Source organism: Budorcas taxicolor, chromosome 25, assembly GCF_023091745.1.
Source record: "Budorcas taxicolor isolate Tak-1 chromosome 25, Takin1.1, whole genome shotgun sequence".
NCBI classification, from domain to species: domain Eukaryota; kingdom Metazoa; phylum Chordata; class Mammalia; order Artiodactyla; family Bovidae; genus Budorcas; species Budorcas taxicolor.
In genome coordinates, this window is record NC_068934.1 from 49,835,668 (window position 1) to 49,854,577 (window position 18,910).

Consider the following 18,910-nt stretch of genomic DNA (forward strand, 5'->3'; position numbering starts at 1 on the left):
CCGAGACCGCCCCCTGGGGCCCCGGCACCCCGATGCCATCTCAAAGGCCTCTGCAAGGCCACTTCCTGACACAGGGTCCGCCCTCCCCCAGGGCACCTCAGCTGGCCCTCCGGCCACACCACATGCCCTGCAGGAGGCTGGCCAGGCCAGGGGACAGTGCCCCACCCCTCCAGGAATGAGGGGACGGGACACAGTCAGCACCCGCCTCCCACCAGACCTGAGGGCGTTCATGGCTCAGCCTCAGCCCAGGAGCCGCTTGGGCGCGGGGTGTCAGCTCAACGGCCGCAGCCCTGCCTAGCTGCCCAGCCACAGCTTGGCCCCTCTTGCCTCCTGACCTCTCTGGGAGCGCCTCCCTCTGGCCCCCACCCCAGAGCCCCCTGCAGCACACATGGGCCCCCATGGCCTGGGAAGGCCCCTGGCCACACCGGCTGGCCATGCCCAGGATTGCCAGCCAGACAGCTCTGGGAAGGTGTGGGGCATGCCCGTGGGGTGCCCCCCGAGCAGTGGATGGACAGGACAGGGCAAGCAGGGCCTGGGGCCGCCACCCCCGACCTGCCGTGACCCGGAGCCCCGCCAGGGCCCTGGGAAGTGGCTGCAGAAGGCACAGGTGGGCCATGCATCCAGGCTGCTCAGGGGCACAGGGCACAGCAGAGAAGGGACAGGGCAGCAGGCTGTGTCCTTGGGGACTCACTTGCCCGCTGGGCACTACTGAGGCACAGGCCAGCCCCCCAGGGGAGTGGCTGATGGGGGCAAGGGGCGTGGCCTCAGCGGAGCTGGACGCCAGGTCACATGGAACTGCAGGCCCAGGGCACTGAGGGGAAGGGGGCTGCCTGAAGCCCAGGCTCAGGGTTCATGCAGGCACCTGGCAGGTAGGGGGTGCCTGAAGCTTGAGACGCCCAGGGCTGGGGTCACTCGTGAGCCTCAGCCTGGGGGCACAGACCCCATCCCAACGGGCCCATGACCACGGCATCATCACAGGATGTCCCCAGGCCTGGCTTGGAGGTATGCCCCTGGGCTGGACACCACGCTGAGACCACACCACTGTGGCTGGCTGTCCCCACGGGCGATGACCCCCTGGGAGGCCGCATCTCTTCCCAGCTCTCCTCTCATCGGCACCGAGGTCCTCCCTGGGTTCTGCGCCCCCCACTAGAAGGCACTGACCCTGGGGCCACTGGGAGCCAGGGACACGCCCACTGGTTCAGTGGACTGTGGACGAGGCCCACCCTTCAAGGAGAACTTCACCCTCTCCCCACGATGGTGCCCCTGCACCTGGCAGGGCTACCCACAGCATTCACCTGCCCGCTGCCCTCCAGGCCCGCCGGGTGCTGACCTCCTCAACCCTTCGTGAGCAGGGGCTCTAAGCCGCAGCCTGCCCTCCACGACACCGGGCAATGCCTTCACCGGCACCACTTGGGGGCGGACGCTACCGGTGTCTGGTGGGTCCCGAGGCCAGCGGTGCTGCTGCCCCAGAGAGTACAGGACGCCGCCCCCCTCACCGCCCCAGGAATGATCCAGATTAAAATGCCAGGAGCACTGGGGCAGGCAGGGGGCCGACACTATAAACCAAAAGCTCTCACGATCCTCGGTGCAGATAAGACAGCTGAGGCCTCGCATGAAGCCGCCATCATGCCAGACACGTCCAGGGCCAGGGCACAGAGCCTGCCCGCCCCACACCACCCTGCAGATGGGAGCGCACTCTCTTCATGCCCGCCTGGCAGTGCCTGCCCTCACGACACCGGCCAGCATTCCTGCAGCCTGACTACCACGGGCAGGGCCAGCCAGCAGAGAGCTCTGCACAGGGCCTTCTGGCCTCCAGGATCATGTTCCCTGGGGCAAGGCTGACACCAGAGGCCAAGCCCCAAAGTGGGGCAGATGTCTGTGACGCCACCCTGATTCCCACTCCGGGACACGCCCAGGGGACAGGAACACTGCCAGTCCGTCACCCCTCTGAGGACAGCGCCTCCTGACCCTCACTCTGCAAGGCCCCACCCTGTTCCTGCAAAGTGGGAGATGCATCGGGAATGGTGCAGACACAGAGGGGCCAGGCCCACCCTCTGGAGAGGAAGCCCAGGGTCTGCCCCACTAACACCCATCTGTCCAGGCCAGAGCTCAGCCAAGGCGGCCCCTTCTCCGATCCGTTCCCCCAGCTACAGGGCAGTCACTGTCCAGCCTCATCAGCAACACGTCCTGAGCAGAGGCTTCACCCAAGTCCCCTGGTCAAGGCTTCGGCCCAGGACCAGGGGGTGCAGTGCCCTTGCACCCAGCCCCCACCCCGGGAGGCCATGCCAAGGCGGTCACCCAGCTCCCCGAGGAAGGGCGGGTCATGTTACCAGCTGGGCAGGTGCCACCAGGAACCACCCAGATCCAGAACCACCAGGGAGGCTCAGCTCCCACCAGGCCTGCCAAGCCGAGGATGACCTTCCTGCTCCCGGGGGCACTCTGGGTAGGCGAGCAGATGGGCCAGGCCGTCCTTGGGAGCTGCCCAGGCTCGGGGCCGACCACATACGTCCATCCGTGGAAGCAAGCGTCAGGCTTCAAAGCCCCGCCCCAGATGCTCCTGTCCGGGGTCCCCCAATGCAACGTGGTGGTGGGAGGCAGAGCACCAAGCCAGCCCACCCTTGGCGGGCCGGGCCCAGGACCTGCATCCTCAACTCAGGCCCGAACACCTCGGGAACACCCAGGAGGCAGGGCACCTGCTCCAGTCACCAGCAGGCAAAGCGGCCCCTCATGGCCCCTGCGACACCCAGCAGGCCCCCAGGCTGCTGTCCCCCACCAACAGGGCACAAGCCCCGGGCTGAGCTGGCCCAGAGCAAGAGGCCAGCAGCAACTCAGGGAGCAAGGGACCTTCCCGGGAGGTGGTCGACGCAGCCCTGCCACCACCCTGATGGGACCTGGGCACGTGCCTGTCCCCTCGAGGCCTCCACCCACTTGACAGGCTGCGGGGCCATCGGCTGCCTCCCACCCTGCTGGGCATGAGCCCCTCCAGCTTGGACCCTAAGACAAGCCTGGCCGCAGAGGAGTCAGAGGTCTCCGGCCACCTGGCCGGGCAGAGGGCAGCCGGCCGCCGGCCCAGGGAACCACCCTAAGGGCCGCAGCTGCAGGGAGGGCCCAGCCTCCCTCCTGGATGGGCAGCCCGGCCCCCAGCTGGGCACTGGGGTCAGTGTCATTGCAGCTAAAACAGAAATCAGGCTTCTCTGATAAAGAAGAAAAACAAAGAATCAATGAGCAGCCTGGAGAAAGACTATACACGGGCCTGAAAGAGCGAAGCCACTCGGAGAAGCGTTAGCTGTTACTACAGACACTTGTAGCCAGACTTGTCCTTCATAGCGCTAGCTGCTCACAGACCCCACAGGCCCTGGAAGCCTGCTGTCCGGGCCCTGGGGTGCCCTTCCTGCCCCAGGGCTGAGGCCTCTGGGGGGCTCGCCCCCAGCCATCAGCCAGCTCCTTTTGTCTCTGGGCAGGACCGCCCCAGACCTGGGCCGAGAGGGACCCAAGCAGGCAGTGCAGTCATGACCCTGAGAGAGGCTGGGGTCCCCTGCACGGCAGCCCTGCCCACACCCTGCAGTCCCTGCCCCCAAGTCTCCCCAAGAACAGGGCTGGGGGCCCAGGCCTGTCCCAGCCCAACCCGGAGGCAGCCTCTGGACGCCGGTGGGCACAGATGCCTCACTGCCCTCCTGACCGCACACCACGCTCAACCCCCTCGGGATTCCCGGCCACTGGCAGGGTGAGGGGCCCCAGGACCTTGTGAGGGCCTGTGGGCTGCTGATGTTCATAAAGATGACCCTTTACAATGATTTTTGAAACAACCAATATTTTCAAAGTGGAAAATTCAGAGAAGCAGTTTAAAAATTGCAACCCAGAGCTCACACCCAGGGGTGACCACCAGGAGCCCCTCAGTGTCCACTTCTGGGCCACCCCATCCACTCGACTGTGCGTTTTGGGCCCTGTGACCCCAGGACCGACTGTCTGCTGCCAGTGGGCACTTGCTGCCTGCCGCGGTCACAGCCAGTCCAGGCTGCACGCGCCCCCCGGCGCCCCTGCTGACCACATTCTGCCTCACTGCAGACGCAGCCCTTCATCTGGGTCCCCTGTGAGCAAACCAAGCCCCGTGCCCAACAAGGAGCCCCCGGATGCCGGTTCCACCTTCCCCGTGATGGGTTTGCTGAGCACTTCCTGAGGAGCTGGCCCCAGGGGCATGGACCCTGGAGTGGCCGGTACAGCCAGGGGCCTGGCCAGCCGCTTCCAGGCTGACCCCCTCTTAAGAAGCATCCTGGGTCTCAGGTGGCCCGGAGGCCACTGCTTAGAGCCTCAAGTCCTCCAAACGTGGGTCAGACCTCGGGCCCGTGGTCTCCGAGCTCCCTGAGCGAGCACCGAGTCACCCCGGGGCGGGGGGGAAGGGGGGCCCTCCCCAGGTGACTGCCTGCCACTCCACCCCCACCAAGGAGGCCCGCGGACACCCGGGGCAGCATGACTTGGCAGTGACGGGCGGCCTGCCAGAGACCTTGATAAGAGTGCCGGGGGGGGGCCTGTCCTGGGGATGAGGCCAGCGAGGCCCGCAGAACCCCCAGCCCCGCCCGTCCCCCTCATGGCAAGGGCAGCCAGAACATTCCAGCGCTGCCTGGGAAGTGCCCGGGAGTGAGGTGCCCGCACCCCCGCCGAGCTGCCTGCGGGACCTTGGGCCTCGATCCAGGGGGCCAGGCGGGGGTGGGCAAAGAGCAGCCTCCACCCCCGGGGGCTTCTCACCCACTTCCTGTTCCATCCTCAGCCTGGGGACAGGGGGGTGGAGGGCAGGCCTCTCCAGGGACACAGGGGCTCACCTGACACCGGTCAGGGACAGGCCAGGAGCAGAGCCATGGGGTGGGGCTCCCACCACGATCAGGCAAGCTGGGGCCTCCTGGGATCCACCTCACTCCCCTCACCCCCCCACTCAGCAGCCCAAGTGTCTCAAACACGCCGGGACCCTCACCTAGGCCCCCACACAGCTGCTGGGCTGGCTCGACTGAAGCTGGAGCTCTGCCTTCCCATCCCCCCAGGCCCCTCGCCCTGCCAGGCCTCCCTGAGCGGTTTGATTCTTTGTGGGGTCACCCTTCCCTTCCGCACCCCAGGGCATATGAGAGGTGGGTGGGAAGCACCCACAGAATAGCCAGGCCCGGCACCGTGGGGTCTCCAGGGGATGCGGGGGGCGCTGAGAGGACTGCCACTGCACGAGGCTCCATGGCACCTGAGGCAGCATGCTCCAGAAATGGAGCCCCTCGCTGGAGCCTGCGGGGCAGCCGGAAGAGACGGTCAGAGGGAGGGGGCGAGTCCAGACCCAATGCCACAGACGTGCGCGGGCACTGGCCCCGCCGGGCAGCAGGCTCCCAGCCTCACCCACCGCGGTGGGCAGCCCGGGGACCATGCAGATCCACCCACGCGCCCACGGCCCAGGGTCTAGGCCACACAGGGCTCCCGTGGCGTCCCAAAGTGCCACCCACAGGACAGCCCTCCCGAAGACAGGCCTGGGGACCCCGGCAGGACGGCGGGACTGGTCTCCCCCAACCAAGGACTTTCTGCAACTTTTCTAGGTCGTGGGCTTCAGCTAGGTTGTCCCAGGACAGCTGATCCACCCCAACCACCCTGGGGACGAGGCTGGCCAAAGTCACACTGCCTGTAGATCCGCTCAGGACAGCAGGTGACCAGTACACCCGGTGCGTGCTGGGACCTTGTGGAGTCATCCAGCCACCTGTCCACCCATCGACCCCCACGTCCATCCAACATCCCACTCTACATCTGTCTGTCCACCATCCACACCCACATCCATCCATCCATTCATCCATCCATCGTTCCATCTGTCCATCCAACATCCAACTCTACTTCCATCTGTCCACCCATCCAGTGCTACATCCCATCCATCCATCTGTCCATCCATCATTCTGCCTGTCCATCTACCATCCATCCCTACATTCGTCTGTCCACCATCCACCCCCACATCCATCCATCCATTCGTCCATCCATCATTCCACCTGTCCATCCAACTACATCTGTCTGTCCACCCATCCACTTGCCCTTCCCTCGGGGACACTTACTCCAAGCTGTGCCCTGTACTGGCCCAGGGGTCCCAGACCCTCCCCTTATTCCACAGCAACTACAGGCCTCAAACTCCTGAGACTCAGGAAGCACCACGGGTGCACGGGGCTCCCTCCCATAGCAGGACCCCGTCCCCAGGAAGGGGTGCAGGGCCTCAGCCCCTCAGCGGACAAGACTGCTGTGACGGCTCCCTGTGCACGGATGACAAGGCCCCCAAAAGAAACCAGGAGCCTCGTGCCTGGGAGCAAGGGCACCTCCGAGATGGACCTCCCCAGCCACAGAGGCAGGACCTCCTGTCTCCCTTGACCCCTGTATTATGGCCGAGGGGCCTCGATGAGTCAGGGCGCTGCGTTTGACCAGGCCCACTGCTCCACACCTGCTGTGCCCCCTGAGTGCCTGACCTGGGGGGGGGAAGGAACCACTCGGACTGTGTGGATGAGACAACAGGCTGGCCGGGCTGTGGGCCAGTGATGCTGTGGCCCAAAGGCACGCATCGCGACAACGCCGAGGTGCAGCCTGGGGCTGAAGCTCCTCGTGAGGCCAAATCCATTGAGGGGGGTGTTACTCTGGATTTGTTGCAATGTAGCCAACAGGCACGTCCTTGAGTTGACTCCAAATCCCGAGACGGGGCCCCCCGGGGCCCTGACGGGACGCCTGATTTCCCTCGTGGCGCGATGTTCCGGGCTCACCTCATGTGTCCCCTGCCCCAACCCTGCATGTGGACGTTTCCCTGGGACCCCTGGTATCCCTCCAGGGAAAGGGAACCTGGAACCACAAACCAGGGGCCAGGGATGCTCAGAGCTACGGGTCCATCTTTCTGTCTAGCCCTTTCATGTAAACGAAGAAGCGTTTTGCTGTTGCTGGTTTTAATTGGAGGATAATTGCTTACAATGTTACTTTGTTTCCTGCCATATAACAGCATGAGTCAGCCATAAGGATACACGTGTCCCTTCTGGAAGTCCTCATTTCATGCACTGTCGAAGCCTGGCTTGAAGAATTTTGAGCATTACCTTGCTAGCATGTGAAATAAGCACAATGGTACAGTAGTGTGAGCATTCTTTGGCATTGCCCTGCTCTGGAACTGGAATGAAAACTGACATTTTCCAGTCCTGTGGTCATTGCTGAGTTTTCCAAGTTTGTGGGCATATTGAGTGCAGCACTTTCACAGCATCATCTTTTAGGATTTGGCCACCTGATGAAAAGAGCCGACTCGCTGGCAAAGACCCTGAGGCTGGGAAAGATTGAGGGCAGGAGGAGAAGGCGGAGACGGAGGATGAGATGGTTGGATGGCATCATCGACTCAATGGACACGAGTCTGAGCAGACTCCAGGAGATAGCGGAGGACAAGGAGCCTGGCGTGCTGCGGTCCATGGGGTCGCAGAGTCAGACATGAGTGAGCGGCTGAACACAGCACCTGCCAGCTCTTTTCTGCGCTCAGTGTCCCAGCACTCAGGGACACCAGCATTCCTCGGCAGCCTCACCCCACGATTCCCACACAAGGCACTAAGAATAACAAAACAAATACCGTCACAGCCCTGACACCATCACAAGAGCACGTGTGCACACACTCAGCCCTGCTCGTCCTGAGCAGACAACCCACTGGCAGCAGGTCGTCTGAAATAAGACCCCTTCTGGGGATCATTCCACCCCGTCAGTGAAGCTTAGGGTCACTTATGTTTTGAGGGACTTCTTTTTCTAGTTAAGATTTATTTAGGGATTTGGGAGATCGGGGGTTGCTTTTATATTTAAAATTATGGGAACTATTTACAAGGTTCCAAAGTCAAGCCCATACAACCATCAAATTATCCTTAGAAACATTTAGGTTCTGTTATGCACACCCTGCCCAGAGGCATTAATCCTTCCACTACTTTTGCTCCTTAATATGAAGTTGCAGGCAGATTGTTTACCGGCTGAGCCACAAGGGAAGCTCGATATAAAGTATTTATCAGTGTCCCCTTTTATTAGTGGAGCCGCAGCTTGTTATATTTTTATCCACCATCTGTGTGGGTTTTTTTTTCACGTAAAAATATTTCCTGACTAGACTACCCTGGTGGTCCGGTGGTTAAGAATCTACCTGCCAACGCCAGGGACGTGGGTTCAATCCCTGGTCAGGGAACTAAGATCCGGCACGGCACACCGCATGGCCAACACATAAAAATTTCCATTAAAAAAAAATCAAAATTAAAGAAACACTTCCTGGTCGTCACTCCGTTAAAGCATGTGGAGACTGCACTGTCCCTTCGTCTCGCCTGCACAATACTCTGCAGGCCGTGAATCCAAGCGGCCTCCTACGGCTGGGCATTCGAGCTCCCCATCTTCTGCTGTTAGAAAGAATGCTTTAACAGTCAGCCTGGGGCTTCTCTCGTGGCTCGTTGGAAAAGAATCCTCCTGCCGCAAAGCCCCACCTCTGTGTCTCTGACCTTCTTGCACATCTAAGGAGCTGCCCGGCCAGCTGCTTTGCCCATGAACTCTCTCCACTCACATCTCTCGCTCATCTTCCTTGGGGCCACTGGGCTTTTCCTTCTCTGTTTTAGAAAGGCTCTCTGTCTTAGAGACATTAACCCTGTGGATGTATCTCAACCCTCCCTTGGTCTTCCAGCCGTCTCTTTACGTCTCACGAGCTGGTGGTGCGCGTGAACGCCACCTCCCTCCCACACTGCTGCTGCTGCTGCTGCTGCTGAGTCACTTCAGTCACGTCCGACTCTGTGCGACCCCAGAGACGGCAGCCCACCAGGCTCCCCCATCCCTGGGATTCTCCAGGCAAGAACAATGGAGTGGGTTGCCATTTCCTTTTCCAATGCATGAAAGTACAGTAACGCTTCCCTAATGCACCGGCTTTGAGCCACAGAGAAGCCTTCCCACCCTCACCCTCGGGCTGCGGAGGGTCCCTGAGTCTCCTCCTGGTGCTCGAGTGGTCCTCCGACCACTTGGGAGCCACCCCAGGGTGCAGCAAGAGAAGTCGGTCCACCCTCACCTGCTCCTCCCGGTGCGTCAACTACTAAAAACCGCGTTGGCTGAAGATGCTGCCTACAGCTCTGGCTAAATTTCCATGCGCGGTTGGGTCCACACGTGGGTTTTCTTTACTCTGTTTTATTGCTTGTCTGCCTGCCAGTACCACACTGCTTTTACTACCTGAGCTTTGTTTTATAACATTGTGAGCCTCCCAGCCAAGAACGTGGACGTGACTTCTGAGAGAGACCAGCTGGGGATGTCTTGGAGCAGAAATCCAGGCCATGTGGCCCATTGAGATGATACATCCCAAGCACGTGGCCACAGGGCTGCTCAGGCACCATGTGGCGCTCCCCTGGGTGCCCTGGGAACCCTCAGCTTATCTCCGTGAGGGGTGGGACACCTCTGGGTCAGGGGCCTGTCCCTCTGGGTCAGGGCTCCTCCTGCGGGCCCTTCTCAGCAGGGTCAGCCTGGCAGTTGAGGAGGGGCCCCTGGCCCAGACCGGGGGGCGGCATGTGGTGAAGTGGGGGCCCTGGCATGGCTGGGCATCTCCATACGGAGAAGTGTTCCAAGGCTGGAGGGACTCAGGGGCAGGGTGGGGACTCTGGTTCCTCTTTCTGACTTCCGCTAGACCTTTGCACAGTGCTCAGCAGCAAATTTGGCAGGAGGACATGGAGGGACTGTCCCAGGGCGTGCTTTTCAGAAGCTGAAGAGAAGGAAGCCCACCCCTGAGAGGCACAGAGGGGAAGCCCACAGCCCCGGGTCTCTGGTGGACACCCGACGGGCAGGGGAGGCCAGGAGCATGCCTCGGACAAGAGACAGGCGTGGGACCGGTGCTATGGGAGGTCAGAAGAGGGCAGCCATCAGGCACTTCCTCGACACGGCCAGGGGGGCCTCTGCAGAGTGAGGATATGGGCCAGCAGGGGTGGGTACCCACGCGCACACCAGGCGTGACGCGGGGAACCTCAGTGTCGGAAGAGATCCAGGCAGAAGTAGAGAAGCTTTCTGGGGTGGCTGAGCCAAGCAGCCTGGCCTCAGGTTCCCTATCACAAGTCACTGAACAGAGAAGGTGAGCAGAGACCAGGCCTGAGGCCCAGAGTGGTCAGGGCGGGCCCAGGGGCGGCCGCCGCAGCCCCTGTGAGGTGGGCACAGTGTGTGCGTGTCAGGGGGCTGCTGGGAGCGTCCTCCTCTGACAGGAGGAGCCAACATCCCACGGAGTGCCTGGGGCCACAGCTGGGCCTCCCTGTGCCTGGAGCCCACCACAGACACCGACACGCGGCCTCCCTGGGCCAGGCGTCCCTCCTCGGGCGCGGACCGCGCACCCACGGGGGCTTCGGCCCCTCCTCAGGACACACTCCCTTTGCAGGCTTCTGCCCGGGGAAGCGAGGATCCACTCCCGCCCAGCAAGGGCTGCTGTGAGGATGGAGGCATTCCAGGAGAAAGGGCCCTGGAAAGACCCCCCTCCACAAACACTCGGGGGTCTGCAGGACTCTCCTGCAGCCCCAGGAGGGTCCCAGGGTGCCTGCCCATCACTCTCTGAGCTTACCCGCCTCCCCAGCTCAGGAATGTCGCTGGATAAAAATACCCACAGCCAGTGTCATCAGGCCCGCCCGCCTGTGGGGCTCAGGGCTGCCGGGCGCGGGCTGACCGCCACAGCCAGGCCGCAGGGCTTCTGGGCCGCACACCACGTGACCCTGCCCCCAGTACCTACGCTTGCTGGGTGCGGGCTGTGCATCGAGACAGCTTCCAGTGGCCCTGCCCACCCATTCGGACCCTTCAATGCCCAGGGGCACTGAGAACAGTGCACACTAACGCCCCACCAGCTCCGGAGTGGCTGAGCCACTGGGGGCTCTGAGCACCATGGAACAGGGTGGCCGTGAGGGGCGGCACGGCTCTGCCTGGGGCAACATGGGGAGGCTTCCTGGAGGGGGAGGCCTCCGAGCTGAGCCACAGCCTGTGGTTCTGGGCAGCAGGGCTTTAGGGCAGAGACCTAAAACAGCCCATCAAAGGCCTCCGAAGGCCAGGCCCCCACCCACAGGGTGGCAGCCCCCGGAGTGGACAGCCAGGGACCAGTCAGGCTGGCACGTCTGGGGAGGCCCGGCCTGTGTCCCAGATGTAGCTTCCTTTTCTCCTCTCTTCCCCCGACAAACGGGGGCACCCACCCCTCACGGGCCCACGCCACCCCAGGGTCAGCGTTATGACCCCCGCCCAGGGCCTCACCAGGCCTGCCCAGATCCTGGGCAGGACGAGCCGCAGGCTTTGGAGTCGGGCAGCCTTGGGCACACCAGCTGTGTGACCACGAGCCCGTCCCCTCCCCTCTGTGGGCCTGGATTTGCACAGGGCACAGGCCCATCCCTCTCCACCTTCCTCCAGGGCCCAGGGAGAGCCAGGCTGCACCTCTGCCCCAGCACCTGCACCCCAGCCAGTGCCCACGGGGCTCAGAGAAGGGGCCCAGGGTCACCTGGACCAGCCAGCAGAAGGCAAACCATGGCGGGACCAAGTGTCATCGCACGATCAGAAGCCGTGTGTAAGAATGGCCCCTGGGGCTCAGGTCACCTGGAGTCAGAGCAGTCATTCCACCTGCAGCAGAGCTGGGCCCCGCCCCTCGCCAACTGCACCCCTACCTTCTGTGAGGTCTGGGGTGGTCACAACACCCAGGGGACTGTGGGAGGGAGAGCCCTGGCCCTCTCTGCCCTCGGGACAGACTGCAGCCACCTGACCTGCCTAGGGACCCCAGGCCACCTCCATGCTCTGCCCCTTGCTCCAAGGCGCCTTCCTGGGGAGGAAGCCGGCCTTGCCAGGCCCCCCATCCAGACCCAGAGCCTCGACGCCCAAGGTGAAAGGTCAGGTGGCGGAGCTGGCCCTCACTCTCCCCGCAGCAGAGCCCAGGCACCTCCACATGTGCGCGTCTGCGGCATCTCCCGGCATGACCGCACCCGTGGACACCGTCTCCACCTCACGGGGGCTGCACGTGACACCGTCCCGGTGGTCCATCCCACCGGGGCCAGGAGCCACGAGAGATGCCACACAAGCTGAGAGTCGACTCAGAATGCGGTTTGAGAAGAGCTTCCCCGGGTCCCTGGACCAGACCAGGAGGTGGGGGTGCTCAGCCCAGGGTCCCCATCAGGAGCACCTCCCCACTCGGCACCCGGCACCCAGAGCTGGTGGGAAAGCAGGACCTGGGCCCCTGACCACGGACACCTCTGGCTTCTAGCAGCGTCCCCAGGGCCCGCTGCTCTGCTGAGCCCTGTTCACGCTGCAGAGTCAGCCTGAGAGCTGGCTTCTGCAGGGGGAGGCCTGCGAGCTGCCGCACCTCCAGAAGACACCCCAGGTGGAGCCCAGGCCCCGGGCGGGCGGGGGGTACAGCGCCCCAGGCCCGCCTTGGCTGCACCCGCGTCTGTCTCCTCTAGGCCAAACCCCACCCCGGCTCCACAAAACCTGCCGTAGGCAGCTCCCCAGGCACAGGCACCAAGTGCTAACGCGCCCCTCCTGCCCCTCCTGCCCCTCCAGCCCCAGGCGCAGGCTGGGGCCATGGGCACCGAGTCCCCGGGCAGCTGACGGTTCAGCGCCAGGCACGGGCAAGCATTCCCTCCCACCTGAGCAGCCCTGTCCGAAGGTGCCAGCACACACCAAGCCTGCCACAGAAGAGGGGGTGGGGACTTGGGGTGGCCCAGCCACGGGGCAGCACGGGGTATGAAGCCTGGGCCCTGCTGGGGGCCGAGTGCCCACCCAGCCCTGTGTCCTGCATCAGGCCGCCCCCTGGCCCCAGACCCTCGCATGCACTGGTGCACCTTCCAGCTCAGGGGCCCCCGCCTCCCAGACCGTCCCTCCCCTCCCACTCTGCCTCCTAGGAGCCCTCCTCCCCTGCTGGCGGGCCCTGGTATGAGGGACACAGGGGGCTCCCCAACTAATGCCAGGCCAGGACGAGGCACTGGACACGCAGAAGGCAGTGGGTCCAGAAACAGTTGGATGGGTCTAGGGTGGCAGTGCGGGGTCTCCAGACAGCAAGGGGGAGACCAGGGACCAGGTCCCGGAGGACGTGATGTGGGGAGAAGTAGAAGGAACACCCCCTAGCTTCCCAGGGTGTTGGGGGCCGAGCAACAGTTAGCAGGAAGTCATCAGTGTGAGTCACTCAGTCGTGTCCAACTCTGTGCGACCCCATGGGCTGTAGCCCGCCCGCTCCTCTGTCCATGGGATCCTCCCGGCAAGAACACTAGAGTGGGTTGCCATTCCCTTCTCCAGGGAACCTTCCCGACCCAGGGATCGAGAACCCATGTCTCCTGCATTACAGGCAGATTCTTTACCCTCTGAGCCACCAGGGAAGCCTCGGGGCGTCCTTAAGGGCACGGTGGGGAGACCAGGGAGCCCGACCACCTCTGTCCTCCCCTACCGGCTCCCCTTCCAGGCCTGTAAGACCCTGACTTGAGCCTGGGGTGAGAGCGGCACCAGGGACCGGGGAGGGGGGATACGCTCAGCAACCGGCCTCCACTTTCCGAAGGGTGGGCGGGCTCTGCCCAGCAAACAGCCAGGCCAGCTGCCAGCGCCATCAATGATTAATGCCCGCTGTGAAGGTGCCGCCCAAACCGCTGGGAAGTGGTTAGGAACCCGGGAAGGGCAGGGTGGCGGGAGGACAGGGATGGGACGGGATGCACTCCCGGGCACCCCACCACAATCCCCCAAGACTCCCCCCAGTGTCCAAGCTTCTCCCCACCAGCAGGGACATGGGTGGAGGGGACTTGGGGAAACTGAGGCAGGGGGTCTGCCTGTGTCACCCTGCAGCTCCCAAGAGGTGGGGTTTGGGGGAAGGGGTGTCAGGGAGGAACGAGGAGGGGAGAGGGCAAAGCAGTGAGGAGCGGTTCCGGGGGCCCCTGGCCTGGCAGGAGGGACGAGGAACCTGCGGGCCCCGTCCACCCAGCCTTCCATGGTCAGAGGCGGGGGCCCAGGCCAGTGGTGGGGCCGGCTGCTACAGAATCCATGGGCCCACCTCCAGTGCAGGCATCGCCCCCAACCAGACAGCCCCTCCAAGGCCCATGAGCAGAGAGGCCACGGCCCCCGCCATGCCCTGAACTAGAGTAGACGCCGCCCCACAGTGAAGAGCCTCAGACCAGGACTGGGGGCAGCGGGCAGGAAACCCAGGCGGGCAGGGGCAGTGCCCTGGCGGCGGCCTCCTGCCTCCTGACCCCGGCAAACGGGGCAGGCCAGGCGCGCACAGGAAGGGCTGTTCTCCTCTTGGCCGGAGAAGGGGTTCCCCGACCAGGAGGGGGACAGGATATCCTGGCCTCCTTCCCCAGCTGCGCCTGGGACAGCATGCCCAGCCCCGCAGGGCTGCAGACAGCAGCTCTCACACCCGCCCAGGCCCCAGCCCTTCAAGGCCAGGCTCATCCTTCCTGGGCCGGAAATCCAGCTCAGCCTGGGTCGTAACAACCATCCTGCCCCTTTCACAGTCGGCCTCACCAAGGACAGAGCTCTCTCTCTGCTGTCTCGGACCCTGCCAGAGCCGCAGCGGGTACCGTCCACCCCTCTTCTCAGGGCTGTGACCAGCCTCTGGCCACTCAGCCCAGGCTGCCCCTGCCGACCCAGCTTGAAGCCAGGTGCCCTCAAGAGACTGGCCAATTCAGAGAGTGTCCCGTGGCTTTCGCCAATCTCCTAGAGATGAGAGGACACCTTCCCAGGCCCCAGGGAAGCCACGTCCCCTTCCCAGCCAGGGTCCACCTGCAGCCCCACCCTGCATGGGGGGCTGCACACCCTGCGTGGGGGGCTGCACACCCTGCGTGGGGGGCTGCACCCGCCTCTTATGGACAGGGACGCGAGCGGGAAGACTGGCCCAAGGTCACCAGCCCACCCGCAGGGCCTCGCCTCCCCAGCTCCTCTTCCCCACACAGGGAAGCCGCTGGGCCACTGTCTCCAGAGGCCACCACGGTCCGCAGAAGCCACCCCGGCCCTACAGCTCCTGGGGAGGCTGGGCAAGGCAGACCGAGCTGAGCAAACTTCCGAGAGCTAAACAATCGGAATCAGGAAGAAAACACAAGTGCAAGCAGTGACTTCCTCTGGGGTGCGGCGGGCCCTCTTCCTCCACAAGGCACCGCGGCCGCCAGGGAGCTGGGGCGAGGCGAGCGCCCCCGGGCCTGTGACCCCGGGACACGAACCGGTGGCGTGTCTGCAGGCCCCTCACTCAGCAGCCCTCGGGGGATGTGGGGGCACTGCTGACCCCTAAGCGGTGCTCTGCCTGGTCCTCCCATCTGTGCCCGGAGCTGGCACGCAGGGTCCTGGCCAGAGAGGTGGCTGGGCAGGGTCTGCTTCGGGACCGGCTGTGGGCTCCCACACGGTGGGCACCTCGGGATCTTGGGGCCCAGCAGCTGACGGCAGTGCACGGCAGCTCCCATGAACCTGCTGTTGGCGGGATGCTCACATAGCCAGCATCAGACAGGGCATGGGCCCCTAGTGCCGGTGCACACACACATCCCCCAAACCCCAAGACAAGCCTCTGCTGCTGTAGCCAAGGGCAAGGCCACCCTCTCCACAGATAGCCATGGCCACAGCGAGGCCCCCTCTGCCCCAGTGGGAGGCGGGAAAGGGGGCTGGGGAAAAGGCTGGAGGACCGTGGCCCCTCTGTGCCTCTGAGGACACTGTCTCCAGGCTTGGTCCTGCTGCTCCGGTAGCGCCACCCCGCCCACACCCCTAGTACCACCTGAGCTCGGAGGGGAGAAGGTGAGGGATGCAGGCTGTGCCCCCCACCTCGCCGCGCCCACTGAAACCCTGCTTCATGGCCGCCCCTCTGCTCCCTGGGGTTCCAGGGACAGCCCTGGGCACCCTGCAGCCAGGGGTCTCCCAGCCCCAGGCCAGCCAAGGTGGGAGGGCCAAGCACCCGCCTCGACCGATGGGAGATCAGGGGAGGTCCCTCTGGGCAGCCCCCAGAGCAGCCCACAGATGCCAAGCCCAGGCTCTGAGGCCGGCACCACATGGAGAGGCCACCAACCAGGCTGGGCCAGGCGGGAGTAGGACCAGGTGCCGCCAATAGGGCCCGGCTCTGGCCTGGCGCATGGCTTCCTCTGATCCACCACCAATCAGCAGAGTCAGGGCCCCTCTCTCTCCTCTCACCCCAGCCCTGACCCCTCCAGGCCCCTCTGACTCAACCCAGATTTCTAGGAGCCGGGTCAGGGTCATGTAGGGTCATGTAGGGTCATGTGGGGCCATGGGCACCCCCCCCCCCCCCCAGCCATGCTGACGCCTCAGCCAAAGCACAAGGCCGGCCACCGTCTGCCAAAGCCCTGCTCTGCTGACCGGGGAGACCACCCCTGTTGGGGGGCACCGGGACCCTGTCTTCTCTTGTTTCTCAGCCCCACAGAGTTCTCTCCCCTGCATACGTGCTCTCTCGGAAGGATTAACACCTGGGCCAGCCCTGTGGGGCCCAGCAGACCAGCCCTGAGCACGGGCATTGCTCCCAGCTGGCTCCGCCACCCACACACATGCCCGGGCAGCACCAGCGGGGAGCTCCCCACCGGCGCAGGGTCAGACCCACAAGGCCCTGAACTTCACCTGACAGGCTCCCCGCTGCCTCGATCTTTCCCATTAACCCTGCCCTTCCCTCCCGGCTTAGACCCGCCGCTCTAGCAGCAGGTGGCATAGAGACTTCGCTGCCCGCGCGCCCTCCCCAGCCCCGCGGAAAGCCCTTCCCCGCGCCGGCCGCCGGCGATACTCACACGGCGAAGTGGTAGACGAAGCACTTCCAGCCGGTGGGGCGCTCGAGGAAGTTGTACACGCGGCCCTGGATGTGAGTGCGGGCGAGCAGCGGGCGGCGCGCGCTGTAGATGGAGACGCGCGGGTCCAGGCTCACAGGCGGCCGCGGACCAAGGTCGGCGGCGGCGGGGGGCGCGGCGGGGGACGCGGGGCCCGGGGCGCCAGGCGGGGCGATGGGCGCGTAGAGCGCGCTGCCTGCCGGGCTGCCCTCGGCCAGCTCCAGCGAGAAGGGGCACTTCTTGGCCAGGCCCGCGCTGCCCCGCCGGGCTCCCGGCAAGCGGCCGCCGCCCCAGCGCTTCCTCTCCGCCCTGGGAGGGGAGGTGGCCGCGGCCATGGCCAGGCAGGGCCCGCGGTGGGCGGCAGGAGCTGCGGCAACGGCGGGCGCCCGGGCGCGTGCGGGAGACCGCTGCTGCCCGCCCCGCCGGGGCCGCTGTCCGCCCGCCCGGGCGTGGGGGGCGGGGCCGGCTGCCAGGGGCCGGTCCGGGGGTGGGCGAGCCCCGCCCCAGGCCGGACGCCCCGCCCCTCACCAACCTGGGCGCACCAGGCGCCCCAGCGCGCCCGGTCGGCCCCGCCCCGTCTGCGCCCACCTGCTCGGCCCGCCCCTGCAGCGTTCACCTGCTCGGCCCGCCCTCCCCACCTGCTCGGCCCGCTCCATCCCGCGCTCCTCGCTTCTCCGCCCGCCTGCGCCCACGTGCTCGCAAACGCCAAGCCCACCTGCGCGGCCTGCGCGGAGCTCCTACATAAGCCAGCAAGGGAGGCTCGAGGTCCGCAGGGTGCCGGGACCGCGAACTGCTTGGGCAGGAGGACGGAGTGGGGCGTGGACACCCTCTTCACTGGCTCTGAGTCCCTCCACAGAGGGTAGCGGGGAGGAAGGGCTCACCGGGAGGATGGCGGCGAGGCCCCGTGAACGATCTGGGCCCCCCTGGGCGCCCCAGCGAACGCTGCAGCGAGAGAACGCGGTCGGGTCGGTGCCCACAGGGCCAGTGAACTCTGCAGGCCAAACGGGAGCGTTCGGGCCCTCGTGGGTCAGCATCTGGCCCGCTGGGGCGCCGTGTGCTCCGGAGGACGCGAGAGTTCCTGCAGGTGCCACTGCCCAGGGCTGCTTGGGCAGGTCAGGGGAGAGGCCTTGGAGAACCGCTTTCTGGCCCTCCTTGCCCTCTGGACAGGGCTGCTGTGGTGCCCTGTCTCCCCTGAATGGCGAAGGTGTCCAGGTGGATCAGAAGGACTCGAGTCCCCTACCCAGCACTGGTGTTTCAGTCCCTGCACGTTGACTGGCGTCAGGGAGGAGAAAGGATGTCAAGCAGAAAAAAACTGGCCTCTGTTAGGACGTTGCCCCAGGCAGAGGAATAACTGCCCACCACATCAGGGACCCGCAACCTGGGAGACACTTCCCAGGTCTTGACTGAGCACCCTGGGCTGCTTTATTTCATGGACTCTCCCATCAGAAAGGCAGTTCTATGGAGGATTTTTACTACTGTGAAGATTTGAGGGAAAAAACCAGGAAGCGGTAGGTGAGGCAGAGTAATGTGAGTTTCCAGGTGAGAATATTTGATGACCTTCCCAGCTGGCTCAGTGGTAAAGAATCCGCCTGCAACGCAGGAGACACGGGAGATGTAGTTTGATCTCTGGGTTGGGAGGATTCCCTGGAGAAGGGAATGGCAACTCCGGTATTCTTGCCTGGGAAATCCCATGGACAGAGGAGCCTGGTGGACTACAGTCCATGGGGTCACAAAAGATTTGGTGACATGACTTAGCAACTGAGAGCTGAGATTCTGCAAATACAGCTCAGAAAGTGGAATAAAAGAGAGAGGGCTTCCCTGATGGCTCAGTGGTAAGGCATCTGCCTGCCAATAACGGAGGCGCGGGCTCAGTCCCTGACCTGGGAAGATGCCACGTGCTGTGGAGCAACTAAGCCCGTGAGCCACAACTGCTGAGCCAGTGCTGCAGAGCCAGGAGCCACAGCTGCTTAAGATCCGTGCCCTGGAGGCCCTGCTCCACAGCACAAAAAGCCGCCACAGGGGAAGCCGCACACCTGTGGAGAGCAGGCCGTGCTTGCCGCAACCGGAGAAAAGCCGGCGCGGTAAGGGAGACCCAGCAAAGCCAGAAATAAAGTATCCAAAAACTCAAAAAAAGAGAGGGCTTGGATCAACATTTAAGT

At 64.3% G+C, this 18,910-nt stretch overlaps 1 protein-coding gene across 1 annotated transcript in view; it reads right to left on the reverse strand.

Moving 5' to 3' along the window:
- Nucleotides 1-17,086, reverse strand: part of KCNQ1 (potassium voltage-gated channel subfamily Q member 1) — a 377,490-nt gene extending 360,404 nt beyond the window's left edge. Inside the window, exon 1 of the mRNA XM_052662163.1 lies at nt 16,716-17,086. Coding sequence (XP_052518123.1) covers nt 16,716-17,086 — 371 coding nt within the window. The remainder of the gene's footprint in view (nt 1-16,715) is intronic.
- Nucleotides 17,087-18,910: the final 1,824 nt, after the last annotated feature.